The 27,972-nt window shown below is 43.5% G+C and overlaps 1 protein-coding gene across 2 annotated transcripts in view; it reads right to left on the reverse strand.

Annotated features, from left to right (window-relative positions):
- Positions 1–27,972, reverse strand: part of ptprt (protein tyrosine phosphatase receptor type T) — a 999,403-nt gene that overhangs the window by 753,118 nt on the left and 218,313 nt on the right. For both annotated transcript variants that reach the window (XM_078236146.1, XM_078236147.1), the window contains exons 4-5: positions 15,450–15,565; positions 5,523–5,697 (exon numbers count right to left, since the gene is read on the reverse strand). In XM_078236146.1, the coding sequence (XP_078092272.1) occupies positions 5,523–5,697; positions 15,450–15,565 (291 nt within the window). The remainder of the gene's footprint in view (positions 1–5,522; positions 5,698–15,449; positions 15,566–27,972) is intronic.

The following is a 27,972-nucleotide window of genomic DNA, read 5'->3' on the forward strand; positions in this document are numbered from 1 at the left end:
ATGGATGAATGAACACCGCTCGACAATCACCAGGCAAGAGTGTTCTCTTCCTGTTGGGGAACACTTCAACGGTCACGGGCATTCGGCCTCTGATCTTTGGGTAAACGTTCTCCAAGGCAGCCTTCACGACACACGACAACGCAGAGTCGCTGAGCAGAGACTGATAGCCAAGTTCTGCACACATGAGGACAGCCTCAATCGGGATCTTGGGTTCATGTCACACTATCTGTAACCCTCACGATGCTCACGACTTGCCTGGGCTTGCAAAATCTCACTAACTGTCCCGGCTGGAGACAATACACATCTCTTTAACCTGTGCTTAACCCTCTCTCCATTCACATTGTTTGTACCTTTAAGACTTGATTACCTGTGAAGACTCGCATTCCAACCATCATTTTGTAAATTGAGTTTGTGTCTTTATATGCCCTGTTAGTGAACAGAACTCCCACTTACCTGACGAACGAGCAGCGCTCCTAAAGCTGGTGGCTTTTGCTACCAAATAAACCTGTTGGACTTTAACCTGGTGTTGTGAGACTTCTTACTGTGTTTATCCCAGTCCAACGCCGGCATCTCCACATCATATTGAAAGAAAACATGGCACAGTAAGATGCTACAAAAAGCCAATAAGACAAAGAAAATGGATCATCTGTATTTAGCGATGTGGCTTTTGGGTTAAATTTTGGTCACAATGCTGGGAGAACGCCACTGTGGTTTTTCAAATAGCACCTTGATAACTTTGATTTTCAGGCAGACAAGACCAAAGTTGTAACCACTCGTCAAAAGAGGGCAACTCGGACAATGCAAAACCCCCTCTGTATTGAACCAAAGTGTCAGCCTCGGATAAATGCTTCAGACTGTCCAAGTGGGGCTTGAAGCCACTGACTCAGATTGATTTTGTGGCCAACAGCAAATTAACATTGCTTTCCATTCATTCTGCTCACAGCTCTCCCTGGGTGTTTTGTGGGCATCTGAGTGGTGATTTACAATCATTGGAAAACTGCTACATCACAGCACCCTCTGGAAGGAATCCGAGACCTGCGTGAACAAGGCAAGCAACAGTGTTTCCTCAGCTTCCTCACTGAGACCCGCAGGGCAAGCTTTCAGCCGTGGCAAAAATAGAAGAAATGTATGAAAATCAGAAGGTCCGTCCCTGAAAATGGCACTTCCTACTTTTACAGAGCAGAGAAGGTTTGGCATGTGGGTGGCTTACAGAGGCGGTTGGCCATCTAAATCACCCACTGTCTCCATTGAAGTAGGAAGTTGGTAAACCAGGAATGTGAAAGCCGGAGTGTGCAAATTAGACCAAGTAAGAGCAGTCTTAAATTGGTGGATTTGTTTGGATAGTTAGGGTTCCCATTGGAAGTGTTAACGGTGAAAATAAATGTGTGTTTTTTCTTTAAAGTGCATAAACTCATTACTATCAAGCACATTGGAACTGTCAACAGATCTGTCAATATCAACTATCAAAACTGTAAAGAGCACCTGCTGTAGGTACGCTGTAGGCGTTTAAAAGTCAGGTTCCTTAAAACTTTGAAATCAATGGCCGGAATTCTCGGGCTGTTCACGCCCACTGCCGCTGCCAGAGAGGATGGAGCATTTGGCGCTCAGCCAAATCTTCGTTCACTGCAACAGGACAGGAATATCCTGCTGGCATGAATGGCTGGAGAATCCCATCCATTTTCTGGAGTGTTACAAAAATAAATTGTTTGCTATTTCACTCTGCCTGTTAACATAAATCTAAGGGTTTTGATGACTGGATTGTGTTGCCTGTCTGATTTCACAAGAATCCATTATCACAGTAAAGTGCCTGCCCTTTCACAGTTTGATTGACAGCTATAAGTGGTTTTCACTCACTGATGTGGGACTATCAATTCCAATTCTTGCTGATATCAGGGATTATGCACTTGAATGAAATGTTTGATGTTGATAGACTTTATGTGATTGAAGGAATGTAAATGTAGAAAATGGATTTTCATAAATGAGTGTTTTTTGTAATATTGTAAAGTATTTAAACAATGTTCAATAAAATAAAGTTCTATCTCATCTCATCATTGGGTCCTGAGGTCCATTCATGTTACATACTACACAAGTTAGCTTGGTAGGTGGAAGTGCAAAGGGTGCTGAATAGGAAGCATGCGTTGGCACTAAGTTAGCATAGGGACTATAAAGGGCTCCTGTGGGGAGGTGGGTGGAGTTCACTTGACATGGAGTGTGTGAGGGGTCATGCAGGTGAGTACAGGGCATGAAGTGAAATTGGTTGGTTTGGATGACATGAGTGTGTGTAGGGAAGAGGGGCCATGAGAGGTGAAGGCTGGAAAGATGTTTTATGCTTTAATCTTTATTTCTGAACTTTAGACACAATGCTGGAGCCCCCAGACAGGCCTTCTGCCTCAGCTGCCAGCAGCTTCTCACTTCTTCACTGGTGGTCCACCTTGGCTTATATTCCAACACCACCCCTCCCGATGCCCTGCCAACCCCTGCTGTGTTCGAAAATCTGACATCCAGGCAGTCATTTTTAAAGGTCAGGTTTAAGCAGAGTTGGGCATTCTCCCATGTATGTGCACCTGACACAGGTACAAATATCTAGGCCGCAGAATTTAAGCTCAGAAGTGCAAATGAAAATATTTCACTTAATGTAAATCATGTACAAGAGAAATAAAGGGAGAGAAAGAAGGATGTGATGAATCGAAATGCAGGAAAAAAATTAATTGAACTATTCCTACAACCTTCAACAACAATTAGATCCTGAAGGATTGAGATTCCACATGTGTAAAAGTAAATTTTTAAAGCCAGAAAAAAAGAATTCCGAACCTTTTTTAATGTGTTTGTGTTTAGAGATATCTAGTGAGCAAATGCCACATTTTTACGTGATTCATATTCTCCAATGAAGTGAAGGGCGGTACGGTGGCACAGTGGTTAGCACTGCTGCTTCACAGCTCCAGGGACCTGGGTTCGATTCCCTGCTTGGGTCACTGTCTGTGTGGAGTTTGTACATTCTCCTTGTGTCTGCGTGGGTTTCCTTCGGGTGCTCCGGTTTCCTTCCACAGTCCAAAGCTGTGTGGGTTAGGTTGATTGGCCATGCTAAAATTGCCCCTTAGTGTCCTGAGATGCGTAGGTTAGAGGGATTAGTGGGTAAAATGTGCAGGGATGTGGGGGTAGGGCTTGGGTGGGATTGTGGTCAGTGCAGACTCGATGGGCCGAGTGGTCTCTTTCTGTACTGTGATTCTGTTCTATGAAGTGACTCTCGGCAAGGTACTGGCTTCTGGAGGAACAGGGAAATAGGACAACTTCCTGATTTCTGTATTTAATTATGCATTTGCAGACACTGGAAGTTGCTATCTGCTTTCTTCCTGAAGTTTAAGTTTATTTATTAGTGTCACAAGTAGGCTTACATTAACACCGCAATGAAGTTACTGTGAAAATTCCCTAGTCGCCACACTCCGGCACATGTTTGGGTACACTGAGGGAGAATCTAGCATGGTCAATGCATCCGACCAGCACGTCTTTCGGATTGTGGGAGGAAACCAGATCACCCAGAGGAAACCCATGCAGACATGGGGAGACAAAAATAAAATGCTGCAAAATCTCAGCAGGTCTGACAGCATCTGTGTGGAGGGAACAGAGCCAATGCTGAATCGTCCAGGCTTGCTTGCTTTTATGGCCTCCCCGGGAGAGGTTCTCTCCAGCGAGGAAAACACCTGCTCTCCCTGAACAGGGAACAGTTATGTTGACCTCGCCAGTAGAACCGGAGGACATTGAGGCCCCCGGGGAGATCGAGGGCGAGGGCGGTGCAGGCAAGGGGGCACACAGAGGTCTGTGCATGTGCAATATCTCTCTCTGCAGGTTGGCTGGCGAATTAAGCCCCGCCCACTGCCTGTAACAGCTAGAAATAGATCTAGCTGATTTTTTTCATGCACTATGTGCACAAGATTGGGCGTGAAAACTCGCCCAAAAAACGGAACTGCAACTCTCCTGTTTTCACACTAGTTGGACACTTAGAATCATTCTCATACAATTCCGCCCATGATTTCCCAAGATACCTTTCTCGTTTTTCGTTTCTCTATGATCCCAAGATAAGCATGAGTTACAGCAGAATAACATATTTTTGATATGTGAAAAGTAAAGAATCTGCTCCTTTAGACTTTCCCCCTTGATTGTGTTTTCTCAATCAATGAAATGATTCTTTGGCAAAATTAGCCAGATTAGATTTAACAATCCTCAAGAGGGCCATAAGGTAATTGTGAGTGACGCACGTAATTAAGGTGAAATATTTCTGACAATCTACCCTAAAATTGGTGATAAAATGGTGTGGGTGATGATGTAAAAGTATGTAAGGCTATGTTTGATAGTGATAACGTTGAAATTATTCATAAGAACTTCAAAACTTCTTGCATTTATATAATGCATTTTACACAGCAAAATATCCGAAGATATTTAGCTGTCCCTTCCTTTCAACACCTTTGTAACATAAGTGGTGGTAACATAGTGGTAATGTAACTGGGCAAATAATCTGGAGATTTGAATAAATGCTCTGGGGACCTGAGTTCAAATCTCCCACCAAGGCAAATGGTGGAATTTAAATTGAGTTAGTAAATCTGGAATAAAATGCTAGTTTCATTAATAGTACCTATGATAAAAAGTAATTTTAAAAATCTGTTTTATTAATGTCGTTCAGGTGAGGAGAAACCGCTGTCCACACCTGGTCTGGTCTTCATGCGACCCTAGATCCACAGCAATGTCATTGATTCTGAACTTCTCTCCGAAATGGCCTAACAAGTCACTCAGTTCTGGGGCAATGAAAGATGGGCAATAAACCCTGGCCTTTTCAGCAATGCTCACATCCCATGAACAAAAAAAGAGAATTGAACGAAATCTCCATTGCTTCTGTGTACTCACCACACAAGCCACCTATTTAACAACAGATTATAAGAATGTGCTGACTCCCCCTCCACCTATAGGCAGCTTCTCAAAAACTGTGAAGTGTAAATAGTTTTGCATCAGAATATTTACACCGCTTTGAAAGATTTGTCACCACCTTCAGTCAGCAAAAACGAGCTGTCATTGGAGAAGCACAACTGGGCAACCAAGGGGCACTTGACATCCTGTAACTCCAACATGCATGCCAGTCATATGTCAGCCATTATTTTTCAAGATAACCCGCAATGTGCGATGTATTTCTTTGAATGCTCTGACAATTTGAGAGTAATAATCTGACATGAAGTTAGATCTGACAGTTCTTGTTTAGAATCACAAATGCACAATTCCTCTGTAAGTAGCCTGATGGTTTTGGATGAATGCTCCTGTCAAATGTTTTGATCTTTGTCCCAGTAATTATTTGGGTGCAATGTGACTGCCTATCAAATGACAATAATATGAATGCAATGTATGTGCAAATATTGGAGCTGAACCAAGCCAATGAACATTTCCATCCACTAAAACTTTGACCCGAATGGATTTTCAGCAATGTGTTCCAATGCCTTTGTCCAATTTGTGCTCTTGTGGCTCATAAGAACATGGCTCACCTTTCACAATCAGTTCTGCATAGTTGGACACGCCTGAGCCTCCTTCCGATCGAATCACACATCTGTATTTACTTGTTGTCTTCTGTGATGTATCTGCCACGCTGACAGTGGCAGAAAAACGCCTATGGTTAACCACCCTAGTTACCATTAGTGCTGTATCTTTTCCATTCCATTGCTGTATAAAATAAAACACATTATAATTAGAAAATGCACCATATTGTAGGCTTGTTAACAAGTACTATCTTCACAGTTCTGATTTTTAAAGAAGTATCCCATTTCAGCGCATTACAATGTAGTTTGTGTTTGTTTCTTCCTTTTCATTTGGTCCGTGTCTGATTATAGAACTGTACCAGTTTACAGCTCAAAATCAATCCATTCACATTTTGGCCATCTTTTTGCTCAAGGCAGTCCAAAGCTATTGTTCTTTTTTCTCATAGAATCCTTACAGTGCTTACAATCCTTACAATCTCACCCAGACTCGAGAACAAAGAAAATTCCAAGCCTGCACCGTCCATGCTGCCCATGTGAACTAAATCCCCATAACCCCACTCATCTACCCTGCTAGTCCCCCTGACACTAAGGAGTAATTTAGCATGGCCAATCAGCCTAACCTGCACATCTTTGGACTGTGGAAAGAAACTGGAGCACCCGGAGGAAACCCACGCAGACACGGGGAGAACGTGCAAACTCCACACAGACAGTTGCCCGGATCCCTAGCGCTGTGAGGAAGCAGTGCTAACCACTGCCACAGACTTGTAGTCTGCTTCAAAGATTTGTTGAATTTCCCTTTAAAAGAAACAACAATTCCAGTTACAACCATTCTCTCTAATAAAACCTCCCATGCTTCAATGTCTCTCTGGGGAAAGAAATTTATTTTAACCTCTTTCTGTAAACCTTTTATGTTGCTGACCCTTCACCACTGACTCCCCAGCCAGAGGAAATAAGTTCCCTATTCAGTCTGCCAACATCCTATATAATTTCAAAAAATCTTTATTAAATTTCCTCTTTGGCTTCTCTGCTCCAGTGGAAATAACTCTCGGGATTCAAATCTTTCTTCATATGTAAGATTCACCACCTTTGTTGTCATCTTGGTGACAGATTTTATGATTTTAATCATAATTATGTGAGTTTAATGTTCTTCCTATAATGAGGTACCCAGAACTACACATTGTGCTCTGAATTTGGCCCTCCTTATGTTTTCAGTCATTTCACCTTTATTTCTTTATACCTATTTCTGACCCCGCCCCATCCCATCCTCCCCCCCCCCCCCCCCCCCCCCCCCCGCCATTGATAAGACCTAAAATTCTCCTTGTCATTTGGCTTTTATGACAACAGATTTTCACAGAGTTGGGAAGATTGCGAAGCTTTAAAAATGGTGCCAGGACTCAGATTCCGAAGTTTTATCCCAGATTTTTGACAGATCCCATTTCCGCCGGATGGGAAAGGGGGAGGGTGGGGGGAGGTATTGTAATATTTCCACAGAGGCGAAAGTCCCGTCACCAAGTTACTTTATTTACACCATACATCTGTACACAGCCAGCTCTCCAGTTGCTCCCTGCTGAATGCAGGCTGGGAGTCTGACACACCTGCTTTAAATAGGCAGCATGAGGCTCCCTGAGTTAACCAGGGAGGACTCATCAGGTAGTTCATTCTCCAGCAAGTCAATCTCATTAGCCTGGCTGAAGTCATCACAGGTATGATTCACACATGAGGGAAACTCAAGTTCAGCAAGGCTTTTTGAACCAAGTGCTGAGATCGAACACACCCCATTTTCACCTTAGCAAGGTCCTTAACCCTTGTAGCATGGGGGTTACGAGTTCTTAAAGTAGACGTAAGTGCTGTTGGTGGGCGGATAAAGTCTGTAGAGTTATCAAGCTGTGAAGTTATCTAAATTTCAACAGCCTGTCTGTGTTAGTGAGAAGCAAAATAAAACTGAATCTATGAATTTATTGAAATCCCCATCCTTTTTAAAGATTTAATAGCCTGCCTTTATCATAGAGAATTGAAAAAATGTTCTTGCAGTTAAAATAGTGTTTGCTAACATTATCCCAAGAGTTTTGTTATGTAATTTTGAATGCTTGGCAGCTCTCTACAACCTATCATTACCTCAGCAGTATCAAAGTTACTGACTGACAGCTCAAAGAGATTATTAAAGGACAAATATTTTTGATGTGGGGTTATGAATACAAGTCTTTTATAAGGAAGAAAGTACTTGGAAGAGATTGATATGTTTTGAATGGGTTTTGAGAGATCTTTCTTTTAGTACAGTCTTTGATATTTAGACCTTTATTTTATTTAATCTCAACATGGTCTGTACACTGTGAAAACTGGTGAATTGCCATGGAGGATATAAGGGTAAAGGGTGATGGGTAAGTTGGCATCATTTGGCATTACTTTGGCATGGGGGTTGTAAGGAGTGATATGAATTAATGAGTTGGCATAAATTGGTCAGGGGCTATAAGGGGTCATGGGGGTGGGTTGGGGGGTATTGGCTTGCATGAGTTGCCATGGATGGGGGATTGGGGAGGTGTGGGAGGGAGGGTTTAGGGTTCAAGGGCCTAATATTTAATAAAGTAACAGGGGGAGTCATGGAGAACAAAGATGGACTTCTTAACTGTGTCTGCCGTGGCTCCCTGTGGCCATCTTTGATCTGTGCCCGGGGCAACAGCCCTGACTCCATCATGCATCTGCTGAGAATGGGCGTGAGGGTGGCGTCAGTGTATGTATGAAAATTGATGATGAATTTTTGAATAATGTCACCAAAGAGCAGCACATAATGAGAAGTAGGAGGGCTAAGGATACATTGTAGGGAGACGTGAGTGAGAGCAGGAAGACAAGAAACAGAAGCTGATTTTCTGGCTGTGAGTTTATAGATAAAAATGGAACCAGGCAGTCCCACTGCCTGAATGACAGTGAAGACATGTTGGAGGAAGATGCTATGGGCAATTGTGTCAAAGGCTACAAACACACTAAAAAGACAAGGAGAGACATTTTACCTTTGTTACTATGACATAGGGGCTGAAATTTTACCGCCCCGTCCGTAACGGGAATCGGAGCAGGCGAGGGATGGACCATGGAAAGGTCCGTTGACCTCAAATGGGATTTTACGATTTCGTAATGAGCCAGACTGTAAGGTCCTGCCCAGGATGTCATTTGTGACTTGGCCCTTTGAGGTACTGTGGTAAAAACCTGATTGGAGAATTTATACATTGAGTTCTGGGAAATATAACTATGAAGTTGCGAGGTGACGGCACCTTCAAGGATTTTGGAAAGGAACGTGTGGTTGGAGATGGCAGTGGTCGTTTGCAAGAATGATGGGGCAAGGTGGGTTTTTTTTAATCTGTTGTATTTGGTTCCTAATACAAACTCAGTTTGCTCGGCATCAACTCCATTGCTCTACATGGCAACTATCTGCGGCTGAAGTGAACTCTTCAGATCCTTGGTGTCATATTTCACCTCAAGATGCATTTCAGACTACGTACACAGACCCTTAGTAAGACTACTCATTTCTGCCCTCATAATATTGCCTCACTCTGCCCTTGTCTCACCCTGCTTGCCTACTGGAATCTTCATCCATTCCTTTGTTACCGCTAGATTTGACTCTTCCGATGCACTTCTGGATGCTTTCCCACATTCTAAACTTTGGAAACTCAAAGTCATCTGAAATTCTCTGGCCAGTGCCTTTATTTGCACCAAGTCCAAATTACTCATCACCCCAGTGCTGACCAATTGGCTTCTGAGTAAGCAATGCCTCAATTTTAGAATTCCCATCCTTGCTTTCAATCCTCTCCATGGCATCTGTATTCTCCTCCAATCCAATCTGACATATCTGCATTTCTCTAATCCTGGTCCCTTGACTATGTCCCGTTTTTATTTCCCCACCATGGGGGCCACGTCTTCAGCTGCCAAGATTGTAAACTCTGGAATTTCCTTCCTTATCCCCTCTCCGCCTCTTTGCCTCTTTTTCTTTCTATAAGATGCTCTTTGAAGAAGCTGTCCTAATAACACTTCTTGTGGCTTGCTGACATAATTTGCTCTGCAATGTTCCCATGAAGCACCTTGGGATCATTTCTTACATGAATGGTGCGACATAAAGTTGTTAAAGGCAAAATGCTACGGATGCTGGAATCTGAAACAAAGACAGAAAAAGCTGGAGAAACTCAGTAGGTCTGACAGCATCTGTGGAGAGAACAGAGCCAACGTTTCGAGTCTGGATGAACCCTTCGTCAGAATGCAACAACATAAAGTTGTTGTTGTTTTATTGTGTGGCACAATTGATCTCCACCCGGTTGACCACAGAAAGTGTATAATCTTTAGAAAAAAATCCATAGTCAGCCTCAAAATCAAATGTTTCGCACACATGAATATAATGTTTACAGTGACCAGCACCGCACTTAAAAGTTTGAAAATCAGTTTATAGACTTGATTATCATAGAATCCGACAGTGCGGAAGGAGGCCATTCGGCCATCGAGCCTGCGCCGACCACAATCCCACCCAGGCCTTATCCCCATAACCCCATGCATTTACCCTAGCTAGCCCCCCCTGACACTAAGGGGCAATTTAGCATGGCCAATCCACCTAACCTGTACATCTTTGGACTGTGGGAGGAAACTGGAGCACCCGGAGGAAACCCAGGCAGACACGGAGAATGTGCAGACTCCGCACAGACAGTGACCCAAGTCGGGAATTGAACCCGGGTCCCTGGCGCTGTGCGGCAGCAGTGCTAATCACTGTGCCACCGTGCCGTCGGAAGCAGTTCTGGTATGCCCATGCAATAAACAGAATCTCTTATTGCGGTTTTAAGTTGCAAGTGTTAAAATGTAACCGGTGACAACTTTGTATTGGATGCAATGTGACCAATGGGAACAAGATGTAAAGGTCAGCTGACCCAGTAAACCATGGAACCAATTACAGAGTGATGTTATAGTCAGCTGACCAGCTGATTCACTATAAATAGAAACCTGTGTAGAGCTTGGAGTGGCCCAGGGCGAGGCCTCAAGTTTAGAGTAATGATGTTTCCTTATTAAACTCTTTGATTTATAAGTTGGAGTTAGTTTTGTTGTATTTTCATATCTGCATTTTTGAAGAGTTCCTTCTGAGGAAACAGCAAGTGCTCTGATCATTTATGTGAACATCACTGGGCTTCGCTGCTGACAAAGACAGTTTTTAGTTATTCACCATTAACTTTGTGAAAGTATGTACATTTGTAAAACTGTTCAAATGGCTTCTACTTATTTATCCCGAGCTAATTGCAAAATTGTGGACAGGCTATGAAATGTGTTTCCTCATGATAGCTTCCAAGTAATAAGTCACTACAGTGAACTGTTCTCCATTTCGTTGTAATAAATTGTACCACGGTGTTTACTCAACATAACCATTTTGCTTTAATTAACTATTATTCTCTAAACGCGTAGCGGCTATGAGCATCTTTAATAGTGTTCCCGATATATCACCTGAGAAGGTGGTGCAGTCTGTCAGCTGTCAAACATATAATGGACTTGAAAGCACCCTGCAGCTACGGGGAAATATATATTATTTTCCAATTAATCTTTCAATTTCAATATTAACAGGCCTACCCGTGAAGATTAGATATTTTTGTGTATCAACGTGAAAAATATAAGATTTTAATTCAAATCTGATTGCCACCACCAAATATAAAAATGATTTATGTGTCAACATACAAGACTGTGGGTGGAAAGTAATGCATAAATAAAGATGCACCACATACATGGAAATAAACAAGAATTTATCACAATATTACTACAATACTTATCGCAGTAAAGTGTATTGAATTATAGTTTGAAATTTTATACCAAGAAAACACATGTTTCCAACTGTTAAATAAATGGAAACTATTTGAATAGAAGGCTGTAAAATTAGCCTATTAGTAAACGTTTATGAGTTTACAATGTCACCTAGTTCCTTGTGTGAGTCATAATGTCCCATTATCTATTATTCCAATGTTTTAGAGTGATTAAATTACTCTTAATATCCATAAGTACGGTGGCACAGTGGTTAGCACTGCTGCCTCACAGCGCCAGGGGACCCGGGTTTGATTCCTGACTTGGGTCACTGTCTATACGGAGTCTGCACATTCTCCCCAAGTCTGCATGGGTTTATTCCGGGTGCTCCAGTTTCCTCCCACAGTCTGAAAGATGTGCTGGTTAAGTGCATTGGCCATGCTAAATTCTCCCTCAGTGTACCCGAATAGGTGCCAGGGTGTGGCGACCAGAGGATTTTCACAGTAACTTCATTGTGGTGTTAATGTAAGCCTACTTGTGACAGTAATAAAAACAAACTTTAAGCATTAAGAAATGTGGAAATGATTTGAACAATAGTAATAGCTCCATGTCACATTTTCTCTCATTGTGACCTGCTTTAATGGTCATTCTAAAGAAAGTCATTGTTCAAAATTCAAAAGGTTTTCATAGATATTTTCATAGGTTCTTCCCATAGGTATGATTTTTCCCTTTTGAACTTAAAGAGACTTTGAAAACATGTAAATGCAAAACAAATAACTTTAAAAACTGGAACATAAATCAACTAGATTAAAAAACACACATAACTGTCAGCCTCAAAGCACTTACACTTTAACGGTAACAAATTGGGTTGCTCCACTTTAATATTTTTAAAAATTAATTCATGGGACATGGGCATCACTGGCTGGCCAGCATTTATTGCCCATTCCTAGTTGCCCTTGCAGGGCAGTTGAAAGTCAACCACATTGCTGTGGCTCCGGAGTCAGGTGTAGGCCAGATCAGGTAAGGATGGCAGATTTCCTTCCCTAAAGGACATGAGCGAACCAGATGGTTTTTTTCCGACAATCGACAATGGTTTCATGGTCATCTGTAGATTCCAGATTTTTTAAAATTTAATTCAAATAATTAGGGTTCCCAGAATATTAGCTGAGTTTCTGAATTAATAGTCTAGCAGTAATACCAGTCGGCCATCCATCCCCAGACAGATATAATGCGAGTATAGCCAGAATCAGGAGTCGGGCCTGAGCTGAAATCAGGGAATCCACACCTATGGTCTCCATTTATTTAACTTTCTTACTGTCATAAATCATGGCAAGCTGCTTAACAGGAGCAATTAGGACAGATGACCAAATGCTTGGTCAAAGATATAGGTTTTAAGAAATGTCTTAAAGGAGCAGATGGTGAGTTAGAGAGATGAAGAAATGTAGGGAGAGAATTATAGAGGTCGGAGGCAGTTAAAATCATGGCTCTTTTTATATTCTGATATCAGAATACCAGGACAGAGCCTCCTTTTGGATTTAGGCTGCACTTAGACTATCGGTGTGAAGCCATCTGATGAAACACAATTATCACATGATTATCTTTTGCTGCAAAAGGATGCAGTAACTCAATGCAACTCTGCATAAAAGACCACAATTCATTTTGACCTTTGCATAGACAGAAAAAAACTTCCACTGCACTTTCTCTGCATGGTTGAGGGTTGGAATTTTTAAGGGTTTACTCTTGGAAAGATGTGTTAAGTTTTACTGAAGATATCCAATTAGCTGAGTTGATACATATTGGACACACGTTCATCTTGAAAGGTTATTAAAAATAATGACCAGATCCAGTGAGAAATTATAACGAGTGCAGATAAAATCCTTTGCATATTATAAAGCATGCAGAAATTCAGTGAACCTGGGTAAGAACAGACCCTTTGACCCAATACACGGCTTGAATGTCATAGCTGGAGTTTTTTTTAATGGATGGCCATTGACTAAATTTTTGAAATGGTCGGGAAGAAAATCAAGAGACCTTGAGCAAAACTTTTACTTGCCTTAACAACCAAGAGAGAGTGAGCCAGAAGGTCGCATGTGATATTATGGGTTGTTCCTGAACCAAAGATAGATTGAGAGACTTGACTTCCAGTCAAACAGGGAGCTCTCATGTTTTTATAATGTAACACTTTGGGCTTATTGACAGTACAAGACACAAGGCAGCTATTACTCATTAACAATTGGGTAACCACTTTGTGGATTCATTCATTAAGACAAAGCACATGAAAATAGTTATGCATAATGTTAGGAAGCAGAGATAGCTTAAACAATCTATACTTGTATTTTGAGCATTAGAAATACAGTATCAGTTTAAGTTTAAGCTTAAATTGTGTTTCTATACTTGTGAGCTAAGAAAGGGTTAAAACTTTAATTAGCTTCATGTTAAACAAAGGTGCCTGTACATCTATAGGTTTTAATTTCACTTTAAACTTTGCCTGCATTGGAAATAAGGGTTTATGAAGTAAAAGCAATTACATGCTTTAAAAAATTTTAAGCTGTTGCTTAGCAACAGTAACCCACACTGAAAAGCAGAAGCAGTTAGATTTTCAGTCTGGAAGCAGGTCACCCAGTCGCAAGAAACTTTTCACAGAAGCTGTCAGTATAGGCAGAACAATAGAGAAAGGGGCATAAAGCAAGTCCCAGAAGCTAAATAATGGATAATCACTGAGACCAGGGAATGAAAAGAGGCGAGTCCCATGAAGACTGAAGTCAAAGGGTCAAAGAACTGAAATCTGAACAAGGTACTGTTCACCGAAGTTAAAGAAAGGAGCAGTAAGAGAGGCTCCAAGTTAAAGACAGAACTGCAAGGTGCAGACCTGGAGAGGTCAACTAGTGAAGAGGAAGATACCTGAGTGATCCTCAGGGTTGGTGACACCTTAATACAGCTTGCAAAACAGTGGTATTCTATTGGGCGTGGCTAGGTAACTGAGAAGATTACATGGAAAGCTGAATGCACATGGCAATTCCGGGCAGGGAAATATTGAACGAAGAGTTTGACATTCTGGATATGGATCCTTGGTGAAGTTATCTGAGAGAAAGCCTTGTGTTTGAGAAGATTTCAAAGTGTGCTCTTTGAATCTGGGGTTTAGAAACATTCATGTGAAATCCAGAATTCCAGTGAAAGGTTTTGAGTCAGAATCTGACAGCATTGTTCCTTTTTCTTTACCTGCTCAGCTGCATTGATATTCCACCTAAAGAAAATCATGATTTTAAAAAAATGGTCTGAAAACTTGTATTTGTCTTAAGAATTTAAGTTAAAGAATTTACTCTTGAAATGATGCACATTCTGATAAGAGTTCATTCCCTTCGACAATGACGAGGTGGGTAAAAAACTGAAACAAATTAGTTTTAATTTAATTGAAGTAGGGGCTGCTTCATTTGAAAAGTATTCTATATTGACAGAAGAATGATAATCATTCCCAAGTTGGCTATTCTGAATGCAGGATGCCCCTTTGGACTATCACATGCTCCACCCAAACTAGATCTCTGATTCAGTCTCTCAGTGCCCCCCAACTCCCACCTCTACCCACCCCCAACTCTTGCAGGCTGCCAATCTTCCCCAACAGGCCTCAGGTCAGCTCTGATGAAGGGTCATCCCAACTCCTAACGTTGGCTCGATTCTCTGTCCACAGTTGCTGTCAAACATGCTGAGATTTTCCAGCATTTTCTGTTTTGGCCCAAGGTCTCTGATTCCCATCAAGGTTAATTCCACCCCCAACTCCAAAAGGACCTCTGATTCTGCACCTCAGTGGGATAGAAGAAAAATCCTTTGAAAAGCAGAAGGACCTTATTTTGTCACCAATTCACCACAGAAAGTACATTTGTCAAATTGGTGCATTAGGGACAAAAGCCAAGGTACCGTTCTTCCTCGTTGAGCAATTGGAAAAAAAACATATATTTTTCAACATGGCGGAAGATCTAATGGTGCTGCTTACTGAACTATAGCCCTTTGATGCTTAGACAGGTCCTCACAGAAAAGAACAAAGCAAATGAGAAATAGCACAAAGAGACAACGCTGTTACGTGCCTCCTTTCCAGGTCCCACAGGTAGTTGTTTGAAGTGCAGTACAATTTAAACATCTGAGAAAGGAGATCGATTTTTTAAAAATCTGAAGTAAAACCCAAGTACAAACCTGCAACCATAACTTGTCATGCTGGGACCACTTCCCACCAGCAATACACTGAAAGGTGGCATTTTGTCCTGCGTTCACTTCCACGTTCTGAAGCCGGAGAAAATGAGGGGCTTTCCCTGAAGAACAATTTCCAAAATAACAAGGTTAATCAGTTGCTAGTCCCAATGTTACAGTGAACCTATTGGCCAAAACTATTTGCTGCCTTAACTAGTAGAAGATTGTCAGGAACCTTGTTAATGGCCTGTAGCTACAGTGGCTAATTGGTCAAAATCCCACAAACGTTCCCAATTAAGTGCATGTTAAGAATCTTTTCTTTAAAATATCAAACCGGTAACACGAGTGGGCGGCACGGTGACACAGTGGTTAGCACTGCTGCCTCACAGTGCCAGGGACTCAAGTTTGATTCCCGGCTTGAGTCACTGTCTGTGCAGAGTCTGCACATTCTCCCCGTGTCTGTCTGGGTTTCCTCCGGGTGCTCCGGTTTCCTCCCATAGTCCGAAAGACGTGCTGGGTTAGGTGCATGGGCCATGCTAAATTCTCCCTCAGTCTACCCGAACAGGTGCCAGAATGTGGCAACTAGGAGATTTTCATAGTAACTTTACTGCAGTGTTAATGTAAGCCTACTTATGACACGAATAAATAAACAGAAAATGAATTGCTCCATTTTGCAGTACAAATAATGGTGAGTGAATCAGCTTCATTGTTACTGAGGAGTAAATCGGATTTACTGTACTGACATGTTGAAATGCAGAAATTAGGAAGTGGCTATAAAAGTTGCCATGGTCCTCTGGAAACCTCACTATAACGGTATCTCACTCAGAAACTTAAAATTCAAATGCATGCAATTGCCTGATATGTGTATGTAAACATATGGGAAAATGTTGGGGCTTCTCCATTCAAGTGTAAGTGAATTGTTAACGGTTGTGATAATGTTTAATTGCCTGCCAAACAATCTAGCTGGCACCAAAAGATAATTTTTACAGGTGTGATATCTTATTCCTTCAGATTTTAATTGTTTTCGTTGATTTTACAAAATAGTAATTTTTAAACCTCGCTCTCTTTTTTAATTCCAGCTTTCATTCCACATTTTGGGGGTGACGCTTCCCAAAAAAGTTCTAAGTGCTGAATTCGTGGGAAAAATGGTGTAAATCACGATTGTTTTTTCAATGGGACTTCAGATTCGAATCTCCCGCACTCTGTGCACCGTAGAGGTCGCAGTCGTGAATATCATGAAAAGTTCGGCTGGAGTCTGACAGCTCCAGAAATCTGCACACGCGCAGTGGCCCCGAACTGCCAGCCTCCCGTTTGCTGGCCAGCTCAATCGCTGGCCGGCCTGGGATCCCCGCATTGCAGCCCCTCCAGCACCCCCGATGGCCCAATTGCGGCCTCCACAAGCATTCTGGTGCAGCCCTCCCCACCCCGTTCAGGAATGCCCTGATCTCCAGACTCGCCCCCCACAGAAGTGACGATCCCCCCACCCAGGCAGAACCCCCCTACTCCCCACGGGAGGCAGACCTACCCCCCCCGGCTGACCTCCCACCATGGGAGGCAGACCCCACCTCCCTGGCAGACCAACCCCCCCGCCCCCCCTCCCCCCCATCCCCCCCCTCCACCCCCCCCCTCCACCACCCCCTTCCCCCCTCCTCACCCCCATCCGCCCCGATCGCTGGCTTCCCTCCAGCCCCGATTGATCCAAATGGCAGAATGGCAGCGGGACCCCCGACCCCCGCCGATCGCCCCCTAGGCCCCGCCCTCTAAGCCCCGCCCCCAATAGACCACCCCCGAATCTCCTGGCCCGATCCGTCTAAAAAGTAGCAGGTCGGAATGAGAGATCGCCCCCTTTATTTCATTTTCTATTCATGAATTGGCACTGAATTAGCATTGAATTAACTAGTCGAATGTGCACTGTCTGTTAAGAGGGCTTATCTCACCGAGGGTTCTTCAATCTCAATGGTTAATGAGACACAAGCTTGGCCTGCGTACACAGGTTCGAGGTCCCTTGTTCCCTTGGGAAGATGCTGTGCAGCTTTAGATTTGTCGGGCTGGATTTTACAGAGCCTTTAAGGGGCGGGGGGCGGGGGGGGGGGCGGGGGGGGGGGGGCGGGGGCGGTGGGTGCATTGTGCACATTGGAGGCACTTCTGTCCACTCGATCCCTTCTTACTTAGTCCATGATCCACGGTCGGCTTCCATGATAAGATTGCCTTCTTGTTTTTAACGTTTACATTTATTCGTGTCACAAGTCGGCTTACAATAACACCGCGATGAAGTTAATGTGAAAATTCCCTGGTCACCACACTCTGGTGCCTGTTCGGGTTACACTGAGGGAGAATTTAGCACGGCCAATGCACCCTAACCAGCATGTCTTTCGGACTGCGGGAGGAAACCGGAGCACCCGGTGGAAACCCACACAGACACGGGGAGAAAGTGCAGGCTCCGCACAGACGGTGACCCAAGCTGGGAATCGAACCCGGGTCCCTCGTGCTGTGAGGAAGCAGTGCTAACCACTGTGCCGCCATACCGTCCGGGTCCTGTGCACAGTCTCAGCAGTGCCTACGACTGAGTGCTGGTGCCGCTGGGATGGCTTGAGCAGATTGATCGGCAGCTCCTGAGGGCCGGACTTCCTCCCACTGAGAGGCACCAAGTCCCACCCTCTGCTCGATTAGGTTGCCCCCAGCATGTTATTGGTGCGGGACAGCCTTTTTAAAAAAAAGTCAGTTGGTTTGAAACTGACTTCTGTGGGAATTCAAGTATTACCCCACTTTCCCCACAAAATTCAATCTCTAATAACTGCTCCTTCCATTGAAAGTTTGTGGGCAAGTGTCACTTCTATATAAAGTGAGCTCCATCCATGCATTGCTGACATCAGTGTCAGGCTTTTAAGATTCCTGAGGAAATCAACAGGGAAAGAGTTGAACCTAAGGCTATCAGGCTAAATCGAACTCTAACCTTGCACCTAGTCTTCCACCTTCTTTAGAATTTTAGCCAAGCTGGGAACTCCATGGAGGGGGAAGAGGACGAGAGAAGGAACTTTATATTTAAAAGGCAAACATAAAATATGAAGTAATTTTTCAAAAATGTTTAAAAGGTCAGAAAATATATGCAGGAATAGAAATTTATATGACCAGTAAAATTTCACCATAGTTATATTAATGTTAATGTTCATATTCACATAAAATTGCTGCTGCTATTCTAATGGAATTATACATCCTTCCGAAATAAATTGAAAATATATGGGTGAGAGTCTCAGTTATGATAGCAAAATATACAAATTCATTAGTTTCGTCTGAATGCAGATAACATCAGGGCTTTAATGAATATATATACAATCGAGAAAAAAGCTTATCTTAGTTTCGGTCTAGACTACACTATTTATTTTGGCAACTTGCCTTGTCTTTCACAGGGTACTGATGCAGAGGCGCTGAACAACTACTGTGTTATTACAAAGCAAAATTTGTCATGTCACATCACCCTTTTCAGAGTAATATTTACTTATTAAAATGCAAAAGAAATCATCGTTTCTGCCTCAGTCTTGTTGCCAAAGGTACCGCAATTCTGAAAAATAACACAGCCTCGATGGAGTAATATTCCCTTGTCCCCACACAATCCACAGATTCAGGATAATCTCTGACTCGCTTGTTCTATCTCACTGGAATCTTAGTGTAGCTTTGTTTTTGTGGACATTCACACATCTTCTCCACGTCATTGGCTTTCCTTCAATTTTCTGAGATGTACCTGTCATCCATCCGCAGCTCCCAGATCAATTTCTCCTGCGTGTTCTGTGTGTCTAAGATTATTCTTCCTATTCCAGGCTCACCTCCTGCCCATTCTCTGTGAACGCCCCTGGCTATCCCTGAAGCTTAGAGATACCTGTATCAGTTCTTAGTTTTTATAAGTAATTTCACAGAATCCCTACAGTGCCATTTGGCCCATCGAGTCTGCACCGACTCTCTGAAAGAGCATCTCATCCAGGCCCACCCCATTCCCATAACCTCAAGTATTTACCCCACGAATCAGTGGCATGGTGGCACAGTGGTTAGCACTACTGCCTCGCAGCACCAGGGACCTGGGTTCGATTCCTGGCTTGGGTCACTGTCTGTGTGGAGTTTGCACATTCTCCCCATGTCTGCGTGGGTTTCCTCTGGGTGCTCCAGTTTCCTCCCACATTCCAAAGATGTGCCGGATTAGGTGGACTGGCCATGCTAAATTGCCCCTTACTGTCAGGGGGACTAGCTAGAGTAAATGCATGGGGTTATGGGGATAGGGCCTGGGTGGGATTGTGGTTGGTGCAGACTCGATGGGCCAAATGGCCTCCTTCTGCACTGTAGGAATTCTATAATTTCCCTTAACCTACACTAAATGCAATTTACCATGTCCAATCCACCTAACCTGCACATCTTTGGACTGTGGGCGGAAAGCAGAGCATCCGGAGGAAACTCACGCAAACACAAAGAGAACGTGCAAACTCCACACGGACAGTCACTCGAGGTTTGAATTGAACCCGGGTCTCTGGCGCTTTGAGGCGGCAGTGCTAATTACTGTGCCGTGCCACCCTTCAAATTCCCACTTCCCATTATATTCCTTTATCCCTTTTACCCCCTCCACTTTCACTTAATGAGAATGTCAGTAAATTCATGGGAAATTTGTTACCTCCCACTATTTGGAAACACAAAGGGGAATGATGGTGCTTATCCTTTAGTAACCTACGAAACTGAGCATTACAAGGGCAGATCAGAAAACTTCCTTTGCAGCATTTCACTCGAGTCTGGCACAGAATATCAAAAAGGATATAAGCAATACATTTTGGCAGCTGAGAGAGGTTCATGATACAGCAACTTCAAGAGACATCATAAGCAGTCTGCACTGCTTACCTGTCCACTGGTTATACTTAATTTCATCCTCGCTGAAATAGCACAATGGACATTCTGCTGTCCACTTCTTAACAACTGTGTGTAAGTAAAAGCTACTCAGGCATTTGCGGTATCCTGTCCTATTTTCAGCAGAACCTTTCCAGCACAGGTCAGCCTTAGTCGTCATGCAAGAACTCATCGCCACCTGACCAAACACCCCGGCTGGCACACACATGGTCATCTTGGCCTCAAACGACAAACAAGATAAGCAAAGAAATTAGGATAATTTTTGATTGCCTAATGGGCACCTTGAATAGAACAAAATGGAGTGGGAGGTGATGGCCTAGTGGTGTTATAGCTCGACTTTTAATCCAGAAACTCAGCGAATTTTCTGGGGACCCAGGTTCAAATCCTGCCAAGGTGGGAAGGGAATTGAATTGGAATTTGAATTCATTAAAAAAAAATCTGGAATTAAGAATCTACTGATGATGGTCAATTGTCCGAAAAGCCCATCTGGTTTAGCTCCTTCCCTCCGCCATCAGACTTTTAAATGGACCTACCTTGCATTAAGTTGATCTTTCTCTACAATCTAGCTATGATGGCAACACTGCATTCTGCACACTCTCTCCTTTCCTTCTCTATGTACGGTATGCTTTGTCTGTATAGCGTGCAAGAAACCATATTTTTCACTGTATATTAATGCATGTGACAATAATAAATCAAATCAAATCAAATAATGCCCTTTAGGGAAGGAAATCTGCTGTCCTTACCTGGTCTGGCCTACATGTGACTCCAGAGCCACAGCAATGTGGTTGACTCTCAACTGCCCTCAGGCAACTAGGGATGGGCAATAAATTATGGTGCAGCCAGCGACACCCATGTCCCATGAATGAATAAAAACAAACGGGGTATATATATATATATTCCCTACCAAATTACTGCCCGGCTAGTGAAACTGAAAATGATCTCGTGTACCTCTGAAATGATGACAGACAATTTATGTTAAAATTGACTTTAAAATATCCATGTGGTACATTTTTTATGCCTATGTCAAGTCTGGTAGGCATGCTGGGAGTTGATGTCTGATTATAGATAAAAATTCAGAATCAGTCGCCAACTCCTAACAGGCCCAATAGGGCATCTGAGCAATCAGAGAACAGGGACCAGTCTCATAATTTCCTGTTGCTATAACAACAATCTGATGTCAGGTTACCCGAATAATGGTTACTGCAGGAGGGGAGGAGGAAGGAATTACACTAAGAATATATTAGTTCTCTTTTAACGTTAAAATCATTTTCTTCAAAAACTAACTCGGAATTTTGATGTGATCTCCCAGCAAGCAGAGGGTGATCTTGAGGAACACAAAACGATTTGTGTAAGAATTTTTGTTGCTATGGTAAAATGAGATACTGTAGAAAGCTGTGAATGCGGGCGAATGCATAGAATGGAAAATATACAGCAGTGAATTAGAAACATAGAAACATAGAAAAACTACAGCACAAAACAGGCTCTTCGGCCCCACAAGTTGTGCCGAACATATCCCTACCTTTTATGCTTACCTATAACCCTCCATCCTATTAAGTCCCATGTACTCATCCAGGAGTCTCTTAAAAGACCCTATTGAATTTGCCTCCACCACCACTGACGGCAGCCGATTCCACTTACTGGAGAATAAACCACTAAAAGGGTCCAAGTCTGGAAAATCTCAGCCAGTCTGCTTGCTTTGGATTAAGTAACGAAGTGATGGAGTAAACAGCCAGGTCTCCGGTATCTCCATAAATGATGGCCTTGCTTTTTATTTGGTTCTCTGGTTCCACCTAAAAAACTTTCTTATCTTTAGTTCTGATGTGGCATGATTGGATGACCTCTTGCTGTTGTACTTGTACTGTTATCCATTTCTGTTTTTCTTTAGGGCAGCACATGTGGCACAGTGGTTAGCACTGCTGCCTCACAGTGCCAGGAGTCCAGGTTTGATTCCAGCCTTGGGTGACTATCTGTGCGGAGTTTGCACGTACTCCCTGTGTCTGGGGGCGGGGGTTTCCTCCGGGTGCTCCGGTTTCCTCCCACAGTCCAAAAATGTGCAGGTTAGGTGGATTGTCCATGCTAAATTGTCCCTTGGTGTCCCAAGACATGTCGGTTAGGGGGATTAATGGGGTAAATATGTGGAGTTACAGGGTTAGGGCCTGGATAAAATACTCCGTTAGAGGCTTGATGGGCTGAATAGCCTCCTTCTGCACTGTACGGACTCTATGATTAACTAAATGTTGATAATTTCTTCTTGCTCGGAGTTTGATCATTTACCTGTAGAACTGCATCTGTTTGGCTTCTTTGGGGTCGAACATCTCTGACTTCACTCTACTGAGATCAGAAGTTGACTTTCTTGAGCACTTCCAAAAATAGATTTGTGAAATGTATGCAAAGGCAACAGGGCTGCATATGTTGCTTATCTCTATGTAGCAATAGAGTTGTTTTGTAACTAATCGATTTTACAATGAAACTCACCATGAACTTTACAACAGCTGTAAAACAATTGCTAAGAACCAATGACATGAAGACTGGATCATGCGAAAGGATATCCTTGGAGACGATGAATAAGTCATTTCAGTGGCCTTTATGGTCAATCTTCCTTTATCTGGTACGAGCTCTCAAATTCCAGATTTATTGGATCAAATTATCACAACATAGTGTGGTGGGATTTAAACTGAAGACTGTTAGTCCAGTACCAAAACCACTACACTACTATGTTCTTGTATTACAAAGCTTACATTTGTTATTGAGGTTGAAGTACTTTAGCACTGGTACTTGCAATTTATTTTTCTAACTTCATCCAATTGTTTCTTATGATTACAGTCTGTTTGTTAATACAACTTCGCTTCATAGGTCACAAGTCAGGTAGATAGTTACCCGCGATGATGTTGAAGCAATTTGAAGAGAATAATCATTCATTCCATGAAATTCTTGTTTCATTACTAGGAAAAGGCATCTTATTGCCATAGAATCCATACAGTGCAGGAGGAGGCCATTTGGCCCTTCGAGTCTGTACCAACTCTCTGAAAGAGCATCCCACCCAGGCCATCCCCTCTGTCCTATCCCTATAACCCTGTGCATTTACCATGACTCACCCCCATAATCTACACATCTTGGGACATGATGTGGCAATTAAGCATGGTCAATCCAGATAACCTACACATCTTTGGACTGTGGGAGGAAACAGGAGCATCCGGAGAAAACCCACGCAGACACGGGGCGAACTCCACACAGACAGTCACCCAAGGCTGGAATTGAACCCAGGTCCCTGGTGCTGTGAGGCAGCAGTGCTAACCACTGTGCCACCGTGCTGCCCTTTTTATTAATGTTTTCTACTAGAAATTACTTCAGCTTCAGCAGAATTTAGTTTTACTTCATAATCAGACGTTTACCCAAATATATTGCATCCTATCCTTAAAACTTCATATTACCCTTGTTTAGTTCATAGGATCATAGATTCTCTACAGTGCAGAAGGAGGCCATTCAGCCCATTGAGTCTGCACCGACCACAATCCCACCCAGGCCCTATTCCCATAACTCCACATATTTACCCTGCTAATCCCCCGACACTAGGGTGAATTTAGCAAGGCCCATCCACCTAACCTGCACATCTTTGGACTGTGGGAGGAAACCAGAGAACCCGGAGAAAACCCACTCAGACATGGGAGAATGTGCAAACTCCACACAGACAGTGAGTGACCCGAGGCCAGAATTGAACTAAAGTCCCTAGTGCCGTGAGTTGTATTCTTTTTATTGGCAATTCTTCAATGGGACATCTGGTTTCTGATTAGGATCCTGTATTATCCACCACGACACTGGCCCCTTTCAAGTGCCTCATGAAGTCATCTCTGAAATTCCTTGGGAGTTGGAAAGATTTGTAAATCCATGAACAATGACGAACATCTTCCAAATATTGTCAAAACGATACAGGGTAGAAAACTCTTCTTTGCTCAATACACAATGTTAAACCCATTCTTTGCATTCATGTTCATTCAGGCAGAACATCATCTCGAGTTTGAGATTGCATTTGAGGGTTTTGGTACGCGCCCTTGGATTGACGTAGACACGTACACTTTTGCATTCTCCTTCATTATTATCGCCATTGAGGGAATTCTGGTGGGACACTGGCCAATACAAGAACTTCTCCATAGCAACAAGCTCATGAATCTGCTTCTCGGTAAGTTCATTTTCAAAGTTTCCCGGCTGGCAGCTGTGTTGGTGGAAATTTGAGATTATTTAAAAATGCTGAATAACTTGTCATTTTCCTTCTTTGTTGAAGACACTTTGGTACCGGGATGCTCTGTTTGGCATTTTCCTTTGTGATCCCACCTGGAATTGGTTGGCATGGCCACACAGCAAAAACAATGGGCATTGAGGCCTATTGCTGGCATTTGATTGATTCCCCCATCCATAGCGCTGGCCGCCTCTTCCCACCTACTGCGAGCAAGTGAATTATGGAATTTGGGTCATGGAAGGTTTCTCCTCGTGTCTATTCATGTTAAGGCAGCTTCATGCCTTAATCAATAGGCTTTTAATTCCAGATTTTTACTGAATTCAAATTCCGCCATCTACCCTGATGGGATTCAAACCCAGATCCCCAGAGGATTACCCTGGGTCTCTGGATTACTAGTCCAGTAACAAAAGCACTACCACTGTGCCTCTGCCTCCCTTCTCCTCCATCTTATAGGTTGGAGAGGCTGGACTTGCTTCTAATGGTGTTTAGAAGAGTGAGGGGTGAATGGCCTATTTCTGCTCTTATTTCATATGTTTATTTGGACAAAAGAGCTGTGTCTGGAGTGAGGCGAGAGTAATTGCCCTCAGAACAGCATTTGATCAGTTGTGGCATCAAGGAACCCGAGCAAAACTGGAGTCAATGGGCGTAAAGATGCATGTTCTCATCCGATTGGAGTCATACCTGGCACAAAAGAAGATGGTTCTGGTTGTTGGAAGTCAATCATCTCAGTCTCAGGACATCACTGCAGGCATTCCTCAGGGTAATGTCCTAGACCCAACCATCTTCAGCTGCTTCATCAATGACTTTCCCTCCATCAGAAGTTAAGAAGTGGGGATGTTTGCTGATGATCGCACTATGTTCAGTAACATTCGCAACTCTCCATATACTGAAACAGCCTGTGCCTCCACGCAACAAGACCTGGACAATATTCAGGCTTGGGGTGATAAGTGGCAAACGGTTTTCACACCACAAACATGCCAGGAAGAGGCTGTTTCCTACAACAGAGAATCTACCCTTTTCTCCTTTAATCGCTGTATCCTCCACTATCAATATGCTTGGGGTTACTATTGATCAGAAACTAGCCGTATAAATACTGTGGCTACTAGAGCAGCTCAGATGTTTGGAATTCTGTGGCGAATGTACCTCCCCGCTCCCAAAGAATGTCCACAAGATGCAAGTCAGAAGTGTGGAGGAATACTCTTCACTTGCCTGGATGAGTACGTGTCTAACAGCACTCAAGAAGCTTGACAACATGCAAGACAAAACAGCCCACTTGATTGGTACCCCACTCACTGCCTTAAACATTCAGTCCCTCCACAGTGCACAGGACATCAGTGTGCGTGCCACCTACAAGATGCACTGCAGTAATTCACCAAGGCTCTTTCGAAAGTACCTTCCAAACTCAAGACCTCTACCACCGATAAGGACAAGGGTAGCAGACACAATGGAACACAAACATCCGTAAGTTCACCTCCAAGTCACTCCCATCCTGATTTAGAACTATAATGCCCATCGTAGAATCATAGAAACCCTACAGTGCAGAAAGAGGCCATCTGGCCCATCGAGTCTGCACCGACCATAATCCCACCCAGGCTCTACTCCCATATCCCTACACATTTACCCACTAATCCCTCTAACCTACGCATCCCAGGACACTAAGGGGCAATTTTAGCACGGCCAATCAACCTAACTCGCACATCTTTGGACTGTGGGAGGAAACGGAGCACCCGGAGGAAACCCACGCAGACACGAGGAGAATGTGCAAACTCCACACAGACAGTGACCCAAGCCGGGAATCGAACCCAGGTCCCTGGAGCTGTGAAGCAGCAGTGCTAACCACTGTGCTACCGTGCCGCCCTTCATGCCATTGGGTCAATGCTCCTGAACAGGACTGCGGGTGTATCTTATCCGATGGACTCTAGTGGTTCAAGAAGGCAGCTCACCACCATCTCAAAGAAAATTGGAGTTGGGTAATAAATACTGGGCTTGCAGCAAAACCCACATCCCATGAACAAATCTTTAAAAATGCCAGAATTTCCCTTCCACTGACTTCAATTCTAACTGTAGTGTATATCTATCACCCACTTCACTGCCCTATATTCATTGCAACTTGTTAGTATTGGAGCTCTCGCAGTGACTGAGGTGACTAGATCTCATTAGCGGGTCAAAATCAAATTGCTGCAACTAAGAACACTGAAACATTTAAATATATAGTCCAAAGCATGGGAGTTTTGAACATCTTGTGGCATCTGAAATGTTTGTGCAATTTGAATATATTAGGCGGTTCTCTTAAAGTAATATTCTCATGTGATTATAAACAATCTCCCCAGAAATAAAAGACAGCGTTTTACACTGATTTGGGATCCCTAGCCCCCTCTGTAAAAATCGGGAATGAGCATCTCCTAGCTTGGTCGCCTTGCGCTGCAGCCATTTAAAGGCCATCAGTCCATTAACAGACTTGAGGCAATTCTTCCATCCTGATCAGTCAAAGAGTTCTACCTCTGGGAGCTGAGAAGCAATCAAGTGACCTGTGAGTCCCTGGTCCTTGCAGCAAGTCCCTGGGCAGAATTCTCCCATCTGGGAGTCCTGTGTTGAGGACAGGAATGTGGGTGTTTGTGGAGGCTGACGGGGAAGCCACACCATGGGCAGAATTGTATGGCCTCGCTTGTTCCAAACTGTGACATCCTGTCCAAGGTCAATGGACCTTCCCATTGTCTGCCCCTCGCCTGCTCCGATTCCCGTGGCGGATGGGGCGGTAAAATTCCGGCTCATACTTTCTGGCTCCGACATCATTAATTATGCACCATATTCTGTGGCTGAATAGGCATGATGGCGCAAGTCCCACCACCATATCTGTGCACCATATTGAAGAGGCGCCCAACATTACTGACCCACCACTGAAGAAAGAAGAGGGATCTCCAGGGACACCCAGAGGCTGGAACGGGACCTCCTCGATGACACTGAATCTGCAAGATCCTCCTGCAGGTGCTCCCCCACTGCTGTGGTGTTGCGGGATCCAGGTGCTGGCGGCCTCCATCCCGAACTCTGAAGGTCACCCCAGATCTTGGTCAGGTGAGCCCTAACTTCTGCATGCCACGTTGTTCTAAACATGTTCTGGACTGGCATGTTTTCCCACTGGCATTGCAGAGTATCGGGCATGTGTGGAAGATTTTGGTCAGGCCTTCATCTGTATTCCATTAGCAGAATGCAAATCAATTTCATGCTGGCCTCTGGCGGCTTTCCCAATCTTACATGGTGGGTACCAGTGAAAGATCCCAAGAGAAATTCACGCCAATGTGAAACTGATTTTTTTAACACCAAATTTTTCCTCCCAGCCCACCTTTGAACCTGCTGGCAGGGCCTCAAGCCAATTCCACCCACAGTAGGAAACATGGTGTGATGAAGCCAGATGAC

This window comes from Mustelus asterias, chromosome 20 (assembly GCF_964213995.1).
Source record: "Mustelus asterias chromosome 20, sMusAst1.hap1.1, whole genome shotgun sequence".
NCBI classification, from domain to species: domain Eukaryota; kingdom Metazoa; phylum Chordata; class Chondrichthyes; order Carcharhiniformes; family Triakidae; genus Mustelus; species Mustelus asterias.